Here is a 17,402-nt window from a genome sequence, read left to right on the forward strand (position 1 = left end):
TTCGTAGCCCAATTCATTCAACTTTTGAAGAGCTGATTGTGCAACGTGCAGTTGGGAGTTGTCATGGAGAAGAATTGGGCCCTTTCTGTTGACCGATGCTGGCTACAGGCATTCTAGTTTTCGGTGCATCTCATCCATCTGCTGAGCGTACTTCTCAGATGTAATGTTTTCGCTGGGATTCGGAAAGCTAGAGTGGATCAGACTGGCAGCACACCACCAAACAGTGACCATGACCTTTCTTTTTTTTGGTGCAAGTTTGGCTTTGGGAAGTGCTTTGGAGCTTCTCAGTCCAACGGCTGAGCTGGCTGTCACTGGTTGTCTTATAAAATCCAATTTTCGTCGCCTGTCACAATCTGATTGAGAAATGGTTCATTGTTGTTGCATAAAATAAGAGAAGATGACTCTTCCAAACAACAATTTTTTTTTTGCTCAGCTCATGAGGCACCACTTATCGAGTTTTTTCACCTTTCTAATTTGCTTCAAATGCAGAATGACCATAGAATGGTCGATGTTGAATTCTTCAGCAACTTCTCGTGCAGTTGTAAGAGAATCAGCTTTGATGATTGCTCTCGAGTAGTCGTTGTCAACTTCCAATGGTCAGCCACTCTGCTCCTCATCTTCAAGGCTCTCTTCTCCTTTGCAAAGCTTCTTGAACCACCACTGCACTGTACGTTCATTAGCAGCTCCTGGGCCAAATGCATTGTTGATATTGCAAGCTGTCTCCACTGCTTTACGACCCATTTTGAACTAAAATAAGAAAGTCACTCAAATTCGCTTTTTGTCTGACATCATTTCCATAGTCTAAAATACACATTAACAGCAAGTAATAAGTCATTAGCAAAAAATGCATAACACGAGAAATGCCCATTAAAATTATGTATACCATAACCACATTTATTTAAGAATGTATTCCAATATCAAATGGCAAATTCCAACAATGCAAAAACCGCAGTTACTTTTGCATTCACCTATAATAAAGGTTTTCAAACTAGTCACTTGTTATCTCAAAGCTGGTTTAAGATATTGTAAGATCTGAAGTCAAATGTCCTGTACTGCACTTTTATATAGTTGATACAGAGAATATCAACATTATATTTGAAACTACAGATTTAAAATGTTTCTCTGAAAATATTCAAGAGATCTAGCATGAAACTGATTCATTCAAGCAAACAGGTTATAAGGGTATCTTTCAGTTTCATTAGATTTGATTACCTTGCATTCTTAACGTGCTTTACCTTTAAATTTTATTTTCTTTGCGTACTGTGTTGAGTATTCATGATAGTTTTTTTTTTTTTTTTTTTTTTTTACTATGGTTAGTTTTATTTGCTTTCATTTTATTTTCTTTATAACCTATTTTTCCTCTCCTGTCCACCTGATTTTTGAACTGTTTGTCTGTATATAGCTGTAGACATAGATGCTACTGGCTTAGATGCAGAAGAAAATGATATTCCAGCAAACCACCGCTCCCCTAAACCCAGTGCAAACAGTGTAACGTCACCCCACTCCAAAGAGAAACGAATGCCCTTCTTTAAGAAGGTAACATTAACTTCCAAGCTCCCATTGTCCACCTGCTCAACTGCACTGCGTCACATTTCTAGTCCTGTTGACTGTCTGCGTCCTTTGACAAGCCAATAACGTGCATGCTCTGTTATTTGTTTCTTTTCCACGCTGCTGTAGCTAAGCAGAAGCAGAAATCGGTAAGTTTACATTGACATAAGCTGTGTTTATCCTGCCACTGGCATCATTAGCATTAATTCCCACAGTTGTATTAAATACAATCATTTCTGTCCCAAGCAAAGAACTTATCAACAGCTAATTGAGTTCATGCATTTCAAACCAACTAAATTCAGGGAGTGACCTGTTAAAACACTATTACAGTACTTATCCTTTTTGATGGAATAATATCTACCACCAAGGGAATTTGTTTCAACATTCAAGGATGTCAAACACTGACAGCTCCACATAATGCACCTAAATTGTGCATGCTTATTCTGTCTGTCTCTTTCTTTTATCCAGAAATTTAACTTATGATCAAACATATTAAAGAAGTTATTAAACTCTGACTTATGATATCCAGATACATAGCTTGTACTAAACAAAAGTATTCAAGTTTTAATTTAGTCAGTATTTAAACTTCTAATCCACTAGGTGCAAAATCTGCAGATGAACAAGACCAGTGGAAAACTGCAGGCTTGTTTTGGCGGTTTACTGTGAGTTTTTCCTATTGTCATATATAAATATTCTCCCCATGTCCTTGCATTCTCCATCAGTCAGATTTTAGCATCTCACCCATTGGACAGTGCAGCCGGTGGTCACGCGTAGAGCCTTTGCCATTGGCCATCCAAGATGCTACACAGTGAGGCTCCTTGTCCCCTACATGGAAACTATAGGGTATTTCTGAGCTCTCGTTACTTCAGACAAAGCCTGTTTCCTCTTACCTATTTTGTAGCTTCATAGCATTATTTTTTAAGGACCACTACCCTCCCCCCAAATTTCCCTTTTATTTCCCTCTTTGACCCATCAGTTTCTACAGCTACCATGCTGTCTTTTAGAGTCATACTAATGTCGCCAAGTCTGGAAAAACCGTGGATATATTCTCACACGCAGATGTGATGTCAAGTCTGTCTATCCTCTGCCCTCAAACTCTCCACATAATGAACACTTTTCCTCTGCAAACAAGTATTTTGGTTTGTGGAGGAACTCTAAAGTCATTAATGAGGTGTCAGATAGTGAACTGTAAAGTTGGCTTTTTTGAATCAGCTATGACTACTTTAACAAGGGAAAACTTCAGCACTCCAGGCCAAATTTGCAACACTTGGAAATTTGCGTTAACACAGAAGCCTCAGCTTGATGTTCATCCACAACAGTGGGCCCATCTCTCAGGTCTGATCTTCTTGTTATAGCTAAAGCTTGCAGCCAAGCGACTAACAGTGTCCATCATTCAGAAGCTTAGAAAATTGGCATCGCTAAGACATTCTGGACTTGACAGAGCAGGAATGTGAACTAAAACCATGTTTGTCAACATAGGTTTTTGAAGTTTGCTTACCTTTAAATTCTAAAACTTTAAAAACGTTTATCACAATTTTTTCAATAATTTGAGCAGGCAGGGCGCAATGGCTCACACCTGTAATCTCAGCACTTTGGGTGACTGAGGCAGGTGAATCACCTGGGGTCAGGAGTTTGAGACCAGCCTGGCCAACACGGTGAAACCCCGTCTCTGCTAAAAATACAAAAAATTAGCCTGGTATGGTGGCGGGCACCTGTAATCCCAGCTACTTGGGAGGATGAGGCAGAAGAATTGCTTGAACCTGGAAGGTGGAGATTACAGTGAGCTGAGATCATGCCACTGCACTCCAGCCTGGGCAACACAGCTAGACAACTCTGTCTCCCCCTCCCCCCACAAAAAAGTCAGCTAAATAGGGTTAACAGGAAAGAGTAGATAAAAATGATGGTGTCATTCTTCATAGGGCACAACGCACCAATATTCCATCAAATAAGGTAATTTCTGTAGCTACCCTATTGATTAAGAAGCTGATTGATTACCAGCAATGGGTGATCCTTTGCTAGTTGGAAGTTATAGATCGAAGGAACCAAAGACCTATGAAACACTGGGCCACTTCAGAATTAAAGTCTTGAGATAAAATTTCTTGGTAGCTGTTACTAAAATGCAGGAAATTTACATTCCTAATCTCAACGGTGGAAAAGGTGTTCTTACACCGCATAGTTATAAGGACTTGGCTTCTAAACATTTTCAGTATGATCCCAGGTGGTAGACATGAAATAATTTAAGAAATATGCTTATGATGCCTTCGGCACTGGTATTCATTCTTCTTATGTTATTAATGTGGTTAAAATCAATGTAGAATTCAAAAGCAAAACAATGGCCTAAGATTCAATGAGAAGATTGTTTTCTGTGTTTTAGGTTGCTTTTAGAGTGATGCTTGTGTGGTATATGTGTGCTGTCACTATATTATGTTCGTCTTGTTTTTTTTTTTCTGTTCAAAACTGTATTCTACCTTGATTATGTCAATTAAAATGAATTCTGAATGCTAGATGAAATTTTAGGCAGTGAAATTTGACAGCATAGTCATGGTAATATTTTTTTCCCCTCTGATTATATCGTCTATGACTACGGGTGATATCTCAGATGGAAGCTTTTGAATTTGAAATGCTTTTTAATTCCCCCCTGAGGCAATGTGAATTCAAATGAAGCCAGAAAAGTTTGTAATGGGCAATTTTAAGCAACAATAAAATGTTCTTGAGTGATGGGCAGATGGAAAAATGACATTCATATCTGCACATCAGTGTATTGATTTCTTAAAATCGTTTACAGAACATTTTTCTGTTGGTGTGTGTCATTCTCAAGTTATATTTTTTGACACTCCTTAGCCAGGAAGATTCATATAGCAATGATTTGCTTATCCCTGTGTCTAAGGGCATATTGCTCTTCTGCATTCTTTTTAAAAAAGTCATCTTTGGGTCAATTTAATATTTTATGCTATCAAAAGAGTTAATTTTAATATAAACCAATTAGCTGTTACTTAATTTTTGAAAGATGTTATTTAACCATTTTATTTGAAGCAATTAACCTGAAAAGTGTTGATAGTTTTAGAAATTGCTACAAAATTTAGCTCCTCCCCTCTTATTAAAAAGAAATTACTGCAGAAAGACATGATCTGTTATCTAACAGAAACACTACTTTTGAGAATCATATTAGATACGCACATTGATAATGAACCTTTTGAGACCACTATAGCATGGTTGAATATATTATTATACATTAATCACCTACCCTCGAAGACACATAAACCTTACCTTTGAAGTACCAAGGTATAGAAACCAAAAAATCCAAAAGCATTGATCTCTAAGCTGTGAGCAGGGATCATGATTACTGTTTACTAGAATAAGCATGCATGCTCATTTACACTCTCGCAATAAAATAGAATTTTGACAGTAGTGAGAGTTACAATATTTTGAGAGTAGGTAAAAAGTATTGGTAGTGAGAGTTACAATATTTTGAAATTAGGTTTTACACAGGTAAGACAAACACGTAAGATGCAAAGGTAATGAAATCTTTCTTTCCTCTGTAATTAACCATATTAGGTCTAATCACTACAACTCTTTAGAAAATTCAAATGCAGCCAAAAAGCAATATTAACTTCTAGTCAAGCCTAAAGCACCTATCTTGCATGAGGCATGTTTCTCTTTGTTCTATCAACTAGTTTTTGTTCAAAAGCAGCATCTCTTGCTTTAGGAACGAATAGGTCTGTAGCATTTCTTGAGATGAGCAAGAAAACTGTAGACAACATTAACTTGAAACTTTAGGAAAATGAACCCACCAATCTTTGATTGGGTGTATGTAGAAAAGAGACAAGTGGGGGAAAAAAAAAATGTCTGGAAAGCCAGTGCCTCATATTACAGAGTTCAGAAAGAGTACCTTATACATAAAATATTTATGTTCCACCTGCCTGTGAAACGTCTTAAAGCCTCTCCTCTCTCTGCAGACAGAGCACACTCCTCCATATGATGTGGTACCTTCCATGCGACCAGTGGTCCTAGTAGGCCCTTCTCTGAAGGGCTATGAGGTGGGTAGCAGCCTTCAACAGAAGCTTGACTTTTGCATGCTTAACTTCTTTGTGATGCTGCCTCCTACTCCTGACCCTCTCTCTGAATTTTAAAGCTTAAGGAGCCAACTTTAGAGCTTAGAGAGCTCATAGCAGCAAAGCATGTTGTTCTGCAAGCTGTGGAATACACTGCTTCGTCCTTTTTCTGTTTTGTTTACCTGGCTGTTGCTTTGAAGATTTCTGCTAGCTGCAATGTACTCAGTCCAGAAAATAGTGTCAAATGGAGACCGATTGAAACCACTTGCAGTCTTGTCCCTAAAATATCATGATAAGTTCAGTTTAATTGTCATTGCATCAGAACTCAGAAGCAGAAAAATGCGGCAACCTCATATTGCCACTCTTTCCAAATGCAAAGCTCAGGTTTTCAAGTGTTCCTGAGAGAAGTAAAATTATTTTATCATCATTAGTAATTTTTTTTGGTCGTATCTTAATTTATTCCTTGCTCAATTGCAGGTCACAGATATGATGCAAAAAGCGCTGTTTGATTTTTTAAAACACAGATTTGAAGGGCGGTGAGTATTTCAGCATACTGGGTTTTGTGGATTTTGTCTTAAAGATAGCAAAACCCTGGTGGGACAGGCATGTGATTCCAAGAGAAAACAGCCCTCTGATGTCTATACAATGACAGGAAGTAAGTTTCACTCAATTTAATCTGATTCAATCAATATTTATCATATTTGCTTTGTACATCCTTAACCCTTGATGTCTAGTTCCTGTACCTGCATCCATAAGCAGACCTTGGGCAGGACACCACTGGCCGGTCTCATCCTCAATGCATGGTCAACTGGCCCTCTATTGCTGCCCAGGGATTGCACTAAATATCCCTTTTCCATTCAATTTTCCACTCTTCTAAAAGACTTCTGTGTCATCTCCCCCTCCTTAAAGCTCTGCTAACCCCTTCTCATCTCACGATCCCCCAGTGAACTTGCCTCCCTGTGTCATTGAGAAAATAAAGGCAAATGGAGGAGAACATCCAGGCATTTCCACAACTCTGCCTGTGGAGTTGCATGTTTGCCTGGGTGCTCTGCTTTATCTCCAATGACTATGTTCCCAGCAAGGGCCAACCCACCATGTGGGTACTGGATCTCATTCCCCATCCCCTCTCTGCTAGAAGTATCCATACACAGCTGTAATCATCCTTTGCTCTCTTCTCATCAGTATTTCCTGTTCTAATGGAAACTCCATCACCATGTAAAAATGTTACTTCCTCTCACATTCGACCTCATATTGCTCTAGGTGTGTCATTTTTTTTTTTCTTTTCTTTACAGGAAGATTCCTTGAAAGAATTGAGTGTACTGGCTTTCCTTCCACTTTCTTCAGCCTACCCCAGTTATGTTTTCACCCACACCACTCAGCTAAACTAGTCAAGATCACCCATGACCTTCACATTGCTAAATCCAGGGATAAATTTTCAGCCAGAATCTTACTTGACCATGAACAATAGTTGACATGGTGGATTATTCCACCTCTTTGAAATACTTTGTTTGGTTTCTGGAACCACACTTTTCTGGTTTTCCTTCTGTCACACTGACTACTCCTTTCTCTGCTTTGCTGGTACTTCCTCATCAACTGGAAATCTTGGACAGCCCAGGGCTAAATTCTTTGATGTCTTTTATCTACATTCCTTTAGTGATTTCATTCAGCATCAGATTTTTAAATTCCATTCCTTTGCCAGTCTTTCCTCTAAATTCTAGACCCATGTATACAATTGCCTATTCATTATCACTACTAAGATGTCTAATGGACTTTTCAAACGTAACCTCCCCCAAAACCTACTCCTCCTATGGTCTTCCCTATCTCAATTAATGGCTTATCTTTCAGTCCCGACACCCTTCAGCCCAGATCATTATCCTTGACTATTCTTTCTGTTATATTTCACATGCAAATGGTGTTGTCTGTATCTTCAAAATATATTCAGAATCGAAGCCCTTCTCACACATCCTCTGCCACTATTTTGGTCTGAGACATCTTCATCTCTTCCCTGGATCGTTGCAACAGCCTCCCGCCTCATCTCCTTGCTTCTCTGGTTGTTTCCTTAAAGACTGTGCTCAAGTCAGCTGCTGCATGACCCTGTTAAGATGTGAGCTAGTGCTCACCACTCCTTTACTCAAAACCATCCAATGACTTCTTTTTATCTGAGTAGAAACCAAAGTCCTACAGTGGCCTATCTGACCTCCTATGGTCTATTCTTGCACACAACCGTACCTAGACTTTCTCTTGCTGCTCTTCCCTCGCTCATTCTCACCCTGCCGTACTTACTCTGTTGCTGTTCTATGAGTGTTCCAGACAGATTACACAATCACCTCAGGGCCTTGGCACTTTGCGGTTCCTTTTGCAGGAACACTTTTCCCTCAGATATTCTTCTTGGTATAAGTGCATACACGTATGCACACATGCACACATTCATTCTGTGTCTCTCCTTTCCCTGACTTTGTTTTCTAGTGCTTTTTTATGTATTTCCAGTACTATTTTTGTTTATTGTCATTCTCCCATAACTAGACGATAAACTCTATGAGGGCAGGGTTTGAGAATGTTTTGTGAACTGTTGTGTTCTCAGTGCCTGGAGCAGTACTCAACATGAGCAGTGGCCAGATGAATTTTGAATGAATGTCTGCTGCATACTCTCTGCTAGAGAAATGCAGAGATGGTGAAGCCAGTCTCTCCCTATGAAGAGCTCTCATAGAAACCATAAATTGAAACCTGTAGCAGTAACACTGAATATAAGTAAAAGGGCAACCTGGTATATGCATGCATAAGGTACAGGTAGCATAAAGGGAGGTGTAATTAACACCAACTTAAGGACATCCACATCCTGGAAGAGTTTTTAAATGGTGCCTAAGATTTGACCAAATGGATTACAGGGGAGAGAAGGGTATGTTCAGCAGATGGTATATAGTGTGTGAAGGTTTTGAGGTATGACACAGCATTATGTGTAAGGCAACTCACACCCAGATCTTAAGGACCTGGGCAAGATGTGACCGTTAACAAACCCAAGGGTTATATCTAGTGTGTCACGCCAATGGGCTTGGACTTAATCCTTTCTCTCTCCTCCTCTTCCCCTGTCACTATTCAACTTGCCTCAGTAAATATTTATTGAGTATATTCTGTGTGCCAGGCATTGTGAGGAGCAAAAATAGACAAGGGCCTTGGCTTTGTGAAGCTTAAAGTCTATTGAAAGTCAGTCTTGAATCAAATAATTGATGGGTGCCATCATTGAATGTTAAGCCAGCTCCTGAAGCATCAAAGACATGACTAGAGTCCAAAATGGAAACCTCAAAGTTTAAGAGTAGCTTATTACAGGGGACCTGGAACACACAGGCTAGTGTATATTTCTGTATTTTTAACCAGATAAATGCAGTGCTTCTCTTCTCCACATTCCTTTCCTCCTCCCATCCTAACAATGCAACTACAATAGATCAGGACTCCCCAACCCCTGGGTCACGGATCAGTACTGGTCCATGGCCTGTTAGGGGCCACACTGCAGGGGGTGAGTGGCAGGGGAGTGAGCAAAGCTTCATCTGTATCTACAGCCACTCCTCATCACTCACACATTACTGCCTGAGCTCAGCCTCTTGTCAGATCATCAGCGGCATCAGATTCTCATAGGAGCACAAACTGTACTGTGAACTGTGCATGCGAAGGATCTAGGTTACACGCTCCTTAGCAGAGTCTAATGTCTGGTGTTCTTTCACGGTCTCCCATCAACCTCAGAAGGGACCATCTAGTTGCAGGAAAACAAGCTCAGGCTCCCACTGATTCTACATTAGGGTGAGTTGTAGAATCATTTCATTATCTATTCTGATGTAATAATAATAGAAAGAAAGTGCACAATAAATGTAATGTGCTTGAATCATCCCAAAACCATCTCCCCACTCCGACTGAACCGGTCCATGGAAAAATTCTTTCATGAAACTGGCCCCTGGTGCCAAAATGGTTGGGGACTGCTGCAGTAGCTAGTATTTGTTGGTTTCAGGATTCTTTTACATTTCTTAGTATAGTACTTTCTTTCTAGACCACACCTACTACTACAACCATTTCTAATTTATGTTGACTTTTGGCAGGGGATGCAAGGGCAGGAGGGAAACTTGTAGGAGGACAAGTATTGTTAGTAAGTGACCAAGCAGGCTGGGCACAGTGGCTCACGCCTGTAATCCCAGCACTTTGGGAGGTGGGTGGATCACGAGGTCAGGTGTTTGAGACCAGCTTGGCCAACATGGTGAAACCCTGTCTCTACTAAAAATACAAAAATTAGCTGGGCGCATTGGCGGGTGCCTGTAGTCCCAGCTACTTGGGAGGCTGAGGCAGGAGAATTGCTTGAACCCGGGAGGCGGACGTTGCAGTGAGCCGAGATCATGCCACTGCACTCTAGCCTGGGCAACGGAGTGAGACTCTGTCTCAAAAACCAAAAACAAAACAAAACAACAACAAAAAAAGTGATCAGGCAAAGAACTGAAAGGAGAGAATGAGGAAAACAAAAACTATTATAAGTTTCAAGGTATGAAAAGGCTTTATAATCAAGGACTTCATAACCAAATATTCCTAATTAGATTTTTAAATTTTCCGTATCTTTAAGAAATATTTTTTCAGTTTGTGCCAGGAACATAGAACCTTTAGCTTGGACCAAGGCTACCAGACACTGGCCAAGTATAAAAGGCGTACCTCTAATCCGCTCCATTTAGCTTTTGTTTCTTTATCCTTGGCTCTGTCATTTATCACAATTTGGAATTGTCAAATGAGCCTGAACACTAAAAAAATTCTGCTAACAAAGGCATTGTGTTTTCCATGCCTGAGTCAACCCACTGCCCTTTCCTAAATGCCAAAGATGGGGAAATGGGATGGAATTTCCTGGATTACAACTTGTACTTAAACCTGAGTAAGTTTTGAACTTGGAAGACACATTCCAGCCAGAGAGGGTGGATTTTGGACCCATGTTCAAGTGTATCAACCACCCAGATTGGTTTTATTTAAGAAACAGATGAACAAAATATCTTAAAGTATCTGTTTTTTTTCTAGCCAGAAGTAATTTCCGTATGGTTTAATAGACCTGTCTTGGCTCATCTTGACTTATAGAGATTGGGGTTCAATATTCTAGCCCTGTTGTCCCCAGTTAACAGTCCTCAGAGGAAGAAACGAGTCGGTAAGGCAGACTTGAAAAGCCACGTACAAATTTAACATTTTTACCCATGGCAAGACATCTAGAGTAACTGAATTATTGACTGTCTTTGCTTTTAGCAAGGCAAGACAGCAGTAGAGGATGAAAATTCATCAAAAGCATCAGGTGTGTATGCACACATGACATTCTAAAAGAAAAATGAATTATTCCTTAATCATCTATTAAATAAGCTAAATTTATTTTATTTTTTTTAAAGTTTAAGCCCAAGAGGAGAAAATATGAAAGGAAATGTTAGTTATGCAAAAGGTTCTAGGTAGTCAAGAATTCCTTTTCTTTTCTGAAACCCACTTATATTCATTTGCAGAAGCCCTGGGGGCTTGTGAGAATCACATTCTGGTTAAGTAGTGTCAGTGTGTCAGATCAAAGAAGAAATAAATCCTTCTCCTCCTTCTGTTGTGTGTAATAAAGTAGCCCATTTAAAACTCGATTCACAGTAACCAACTGTGTCATGTAAACAAAGCAATCTTCAGATTCACCTTGTAGGATGGTGACAGGTAAATTAACAAGGAAATTGAGAACAAGAAGGAAAGCTACCTGGGATAAAGTCAAGTTTCTTTTTTTTTTTTTTTTTTTTTTTTTTTAATTCAGTGACTTTCAAAACATCAGCAATCAGCCCTGAAGTGTTTGGAATGCATACTGAATTGCTATAGGGATAAATATACCATTGCCAGAATCTTCTGCAGTACAATCTTACTAGAAATCAATAATCCCAGGGCTGGGCGCAATGGCTCTCACCTGTAATCCCAGCACTTTGGGAGGCTGAGGCAGGCAGATCACTTGAGGCCAGGAGTTTGAGACCAGCCTGGCCAACATGGTGAAACCTGTCTCTACTAAAAGTACAAAAATTAGCTGGGTGCAGTGGTGGGCACCTATAATCCCAGCTACTCAGGAGGCTGAGGCAGGAGAATCGCCTGAACCCAGGAGGCAGAGGTTGCACTGAGCCAAGGTTGTGCCACTGTACTCTAGCCTGGGTGACAGAGCGAGACTCTGTCTTTAAAAAAAAAAAAAAAAAAAAAAAAATTTAAGCAAATGTAGAAAGTTGTTTATCTCATGGAAACCACGAGGAAAATACACAAGAAAAAGTACATTAGGCTGGGTGCAGTGGTTCACACCTGTAATCCCAGCACTTTAGGAGGCCATGGGAGGAGGACTGCTTGAGCTCAGAAGTTTGAGACCAGCCTGGGCAACATAGTGAGACCCTGTTTCTACTAAAAAAAAAAAAAAAAAATAGGTGTGGTGGCATGCACCAGTAGTCCCAGCTACTTGGGAGGCTGAGCCAGGGGATCACTTGAGCCTGGGAGGTTGAGGCTACAGTGAGCTATGATCACACCCTTGCACTCCAGCCTGGGTGACAGTGAGATGCTGTCTAAACACACACACACACACACATTATATGACATAGTTCATTTGACTATTATTTACATAATTACAATAAATATTAAATATGGAGCCAGCCAAAATTACAGTTTGTCTATTTGAATCTCTCTGGGACATTCTAGCCTGCTGCAGTCTAGACTGTTTCTCTCTGTGCTGGGTGTCATTCTGGAACATTCTGTGTTATGTCCTTGGGGATTCCTTTCACCTTTCTTTTGGGTCGAAGCTCCTCTTTCCCAGATCCCTTGATTTCTTTCAAGCTTTCCTGTCATTTGAGTCAAAAACCTTCTCCAGTAATTTCCCTAGGAAGAGTACATACATGTTTTTTTCAATAGCCTGAATGTTTACAAACCTTTCTGTTTAATTGCTAGTTTAAATGCTTATGGTATTCTGATTGAAATAGTTTTCCTTTCAAATGTTGAAGCCTTTTTTCTCCATTATCTTCTGGCCTCCATTGTTGCTTTGAGAAGTACAAAGCATTCTAGTGCTTGACCCTTTGGGACCTGTCTTTTTCCTCTGAAACCTTATGGGTTTCTCTTTGTCCCCAGTGTTATGAAATTTATAAAAATACGTCTTGGTGTGGATCTTTCAACCCGTGTGCCGGACTCTTTCAATTCGGAAAATCAGACCCTTAATTCTGGAATTAATTCTTTATTTTCTTTCCTCTGTCTTCTTTATTATCTTTTTCTGAACTACTGTAATTTGGAATTTGAACCTCTTGGGTGATCTCTACTTTTCTTACCTTTCTTCTCTGGTCTTCCAACTCTTTTGTTTTACCCTTTGGAGATGTTACTTTTCTTTTAACCCTTCTTTTGATTTTTTTCTATTTCTATTATCACGTTATTTCCAAAAGCTCTTATTCTAAGTCTTTAAATATAAATTTGTTCTAGTTTCATAGATAAAACCATCTCTTAGCTTTTAACTATGAATAATTGTCATAGTTGATTTTTCTGTTTGTTTTGGTCTCTCATGTTAGAGGTCTTCTGAAGATGCCTGACAAAAGTCCTGCCTGACAAAACTCCAAGCCTGTGCGAGGCGGGTCACGAAGATTAAAAACATAAAGCCCGTCTCTACTAAAAATACAAAAAACTAGCCGGGCGTGGTGGCGGGCGCCTGTAAGCTACTCGGAGGCTGAGGCAGGAGAATGGCGTAAACCCGGGAGGCGGAGCTTGCAGTGAGCCGAGATCGGGCCACTGCACTCCAGCCTGGGTGACACAGCGAGACTCCGTCTCAAAAAAAAAAAAAAAAAAAATAATAATAATAATAATCAGAAGTTCTGTGCTCATAGGTGGAGCTTGTCAACTTTGTGTTTCTGTGTATGGCAATCTTGCTAGACAATTTACATAGGAAACCTCCAATATCATTATCTTTGGGTCTTTACTCTTTGGCAGTCAGATTCCCCAGAGAAGAATCATCCATTCTGACCCCTGGGGATATAAATATAAGCCTGGTTACCAAAATTGTGCAATGAGGAAAAAGGCTGAAGACTCAACATTCAGAATCCTTTCTTTTCCATCCAATATTCCCTGCTCCTGTTCTGTCTAGGGTCTCCTGGTCAGAGGCCCTCTTGTATTGCCTGCAAAGTAACAAATCTGGGGTCTTGTACCACACAGGAAAAGAACTGTCACCTGGCTATTTAGTATTGTGAAGGGGCGGTGGAGGGCTGTAACTGAAACAGACTTTTAAACCAAACCTTTCCTTTTCGCCCCACCTTCATTTGCTACCTTCTTTAGAAATATTGTGAGCCTTCAATTTTGCTTCACAGCTTTTTCCTACTGCTGACTTGAATATTCAGCTTTCTCCAGTCTAAGTCATTTGCTATTTCCAGCTCCCAAATTTTGTTGCTCTCATTTCTACCTTATCTAAAATGATACTCCCAATTCATTATTGTCTTTCATAATACCCTGTATGTTCTTTCCACGACAATCATCATCTTTAATTATTTTCCTTTATTATTTATCTCTGCCACTAGACCATTAGCTCTCTGAGGGAAGACCGGTTCTTATTTATTCTTCATGCCTATCACAACACTGAACTATGGCACAGAGGCTAGGAATATAGGGTCAGGAGTCTGGGTTCAAATCCCAGTTCTCCCACTTAGTAAGTACATACCCTTGGATAAATAATCTCTCTGTGGTTCTCATTCTTCATCAGCAACAGTGAGATAATAACAGATGTTTCTCCTAGAGCTTTTTGGATGATTTAATAATTCAAATAAAGTGTTTAGTACTTATCTGACACTTGTAAGCAACCAATAAATGCAATGTAAAGCAGGTGCAGGACAGGCCCAGGTGTGGTGGCTAACATCTGTAATCCCAGCACGTTGGAAGGCTGAGGTAGGCGGATGACTTGAGGCCAGGAGTTCGAGACCAGCCTGGCCAACATAGTGAAACCCCCTCTCTACTAAAAATACAAAAATTAGCCAGGTGTGGTGGCACACATCTGTAATCCCAGCTACTCCAGAGGCTGAGGCAGGAGAATCACCTGGACCTGGGAGGTGGGGATTGCAGTCAGCCAAGAACACGCCACTGCATTGCAGCCTGGGCAGCCTGGGCGAGACTCTGTCTCAAAACAAACAAACAAAAAACAAAGTAAGGCAGGTGTAAGATAAACAGAAATGAATAAGTCAAAAGAAAAAAAAATGAGTAAGTATCCTAACACATATGGTTTGAAAATATGGTCGCTATATATATTTCAAACTTAGATGAATTGGGGGCATATACTTCTATGCCCTTTGATTAGACCAATAACCTTAGGGTCTTCTGTGACTTTTTTCTCCAACAGGATATCCATCACAAGGGTCACCGCTGACATCTCGCTTGCCAAACGCTCAGTATTAAACAATCCCAGTAAGCACGCAATAATAGAAAGATCCAACACAAGGTCAAGCTTAGGTAAGTCTGTGCAATGAGCTTACGCTTTTTAAACTCTCCTCTCCTGATGTTGATGATGAGAAGATCTAACAAGATGATAATTCTATGTGTCACAGAGTATAGGAAAAACAGGCGTGTGCTGCCAGTAGCTGTTGCTATGGTCTTACTGATTTCATGGTGTGGAAGGATTTGTTATGATAGTTTGAAGTTAAGAATTCCACAGGCTGTCAGCATTAATGTTTTGGTTGTGGTTTGTTTTCACTAATGTGAGCTTTCGTGTCTGCAGACTCTAAGATCTCCTGGCTTTGCATCAGTGTTACCATGAGCAAGTTTATTAACCTTTTGAAGTTTCCATTTCCTCATCTTAAAAAAAGAAATAACTACCTCCTAGAATTATTGCAAGGATTAAACATGATACGTGCTCAATAAATGATAGCCATTATTATGCTAAATATTCCTTAATTCCTGATGTATATCAATAATGAAATCATACTTGGAGAGTATAATTTGTGTGTTTGGAAATCGGTAAAGGATGAAATCAATTTTTATTTATTTATTGATAGATATCGATATGTTTTATTTGTAAAAACAGTGTAGGGAGTTATTGTGTTTACAGGGTGGTATGTGGATACTGCTTATTAACATGTACTGAATTGATCAAATTGAAACCCTTCTGCTGCTATTTAATCTTTTTGGTATGTGCTTGGAGTTTTAGGTTAATCACTGTTACACAAGTTGCTTATTGGATTGTTGGGTTTCTGTTTTTATAAAGTAAACTTTCTGAGAGTTGTGTCAGATCTTTGAGCTTAATTTTTCTCTGTTTATAGGTTAGATATACAAATCCTCTGAGAGGCTGGTTTCTAACATAGAAGTTCTTCATTTACTCTGAAGTATGATTATATAAATAATAGAAAAACTGTTATAAATAATAAGCTTTATCTGTTAGCAATGAGCATGATACATTATAGAACTCAGTTTTGTTTCTCACCTAACAACCCTTCATTGGCAAAACTTCAGTAACAGGTTTAGAAATATATTTGAGGAAAAAATGTAATCATGTGTTTTGCTTACAGCAATTCCTTTTTATGTCCTTATCATCTGTCACACTTAAAACTCTTTCCACACATCATTTGATGCTCACAAGAATTACTTTTTATTTTGCTTTTTTGAGAGAGGGTCTCACTCTGTTACCCAGGCTGCAGTACAGTAGTGTGGATCAGGGCTCACTGCGCCTTGACCTCATAGGCCCAATCAAACCCCCCACCTCAGCCTCCTGAGTATCTGGGGCTACAGGCACATGCCACTACATCGGGCTAATTTTTTAAAGAGATGGAGTCTGACTGTGTTGCCCAGGCTGGTCTCAAATTCCCAGGCTCAGGCAGTCCCCCTGCCTTGGCCTCCTAAAGTGCCAGGACTACAGGTATGAGCCACTGCACCTGGCCAAGAATTATTATTAAAATGCTCATTTCATAGATTAAACTGAATTAACCAAGTCAGGTAATTTTTTAGACTCATTAGTGGAATCAATTATTTAACAGATTTCCTTAGATTGCCAAGATTTTTTTGCAACTACTGATTATACATTGTTTTTAAATGAAACTTCCAGTCTATGTATTTCATAGAGCATACACTAGATGCCAAATATCACGCGAAAGCCCACAAATAAAAAAAATGAACTGATGAAGCCCCTTCCCTCAAGGAGCTGGGTGTAGCCATAAGGCGAATCATTGAAGGGTAATGAGCAAAGTGGTCCAGCCATGAACTGGCTGCCAAAGAGCTGATGCTGCAGGAGGCACAGGGAAAGGCTTTTCCAGGGAGCTGATCCTGAGCTGAGACTTAAAGATGACAGGATTTAGCCAAGAAAAAGGGAAAGGTGTGCAGACGGGTGACAGTGATTCGAGACAGTGAAAGCCACTACAGTCTTCTGAAAAACGTAGGTGCTTCATTTAAGCTAAAATATATGGTTTTAAAAAGAGGGAGATGCGAGATGACACCAGGGAGATAGGCAGGGGTAAGATGTGAAAAGTTTGGAGCTTATTTGTATTAGTCTGTTCACAGGAAAAAAAAATGTGATCATGTGTTTTGCTTATAGCAATTTCCTTTTTTATGTCCTTATCTGTCACACTTAAAACTCCTTCCACACATCATCTGATGCTCACAAGAATTACTGCTAATAAAGACATACCCGAGACTGGGTAATTTATACAGGAAGGAGGTTTAACAGAATCACAATTCCACATGGCTAAGGAGGCCTCACAATCATGGTAGACGGTGGAGAAGGAGCAAAGTGACGTCTTACATGGCAGCAGGCAAAAGAGAGCGTGTGCAGGGGAACTTCACTTTATGAAACCATTAGAT

The 17,402-nt window shown here is 39.8% G+C and overlaps 1 protein-coding gene across 12 annotated transcripts in view; it reads left to right on the forward strand.

The window, feature by feature from the left end:
* Positions 1–17,402, forward strand: part of CACNB2 (calcium voltage-gated channel auxiliary subunit beta 2) — a 404,413-nt gene that overhangs the window by 375,674 nt on the left and 11,337 nt on the right. For 6 of the 12 annotated variants that reach the window (XM_050804647.1, XM_050804648.1, XM_050804654.1 and 3 more), the window contains 4 exons: positions 1,403–1,536; positions 5,505–5,585; positions 6,078–6,136; positions 14,956–15,065. In XM_050804647.1, the coding sequence (XP_050660604.1) occupies positions 1,403–1,536; positions 5,505–5,585; positions 6,078–6,136; positions 14,956–15,065 (384 nt within the window). Of the gene's footprint in view, positions 1–1,402; positions 1,537–1,677; positions 1,698–2,148; positions 2,211–5,504; positions 5,586–6,077; positions 6,137–14,955; positions 15,066–17,402 lie in introns of all 12 variants that reach the window. The other 6 variants (XM_050804649.1, XM_050804655.1, XM_050804657.1 and 3 more) reach the window with 2 other exon arrangements.

The sequence above is a fragment of the Macaca thibetana genome, chromosome 9 (assembly GCF_024542745.1).
Source record: "Macaca thibetana thibetana isolate TM-01 chromosome 9, ASM2454274v1, whole genome shotgun sequence".
In the NCBI taxonomy this organism is placed as follows: domain Eukaryota; kingdom Metazoa; phylum Chordata; class Mammalia; order Primates; family Cercopithecidae; genus Macaca; species Macaca thibetana.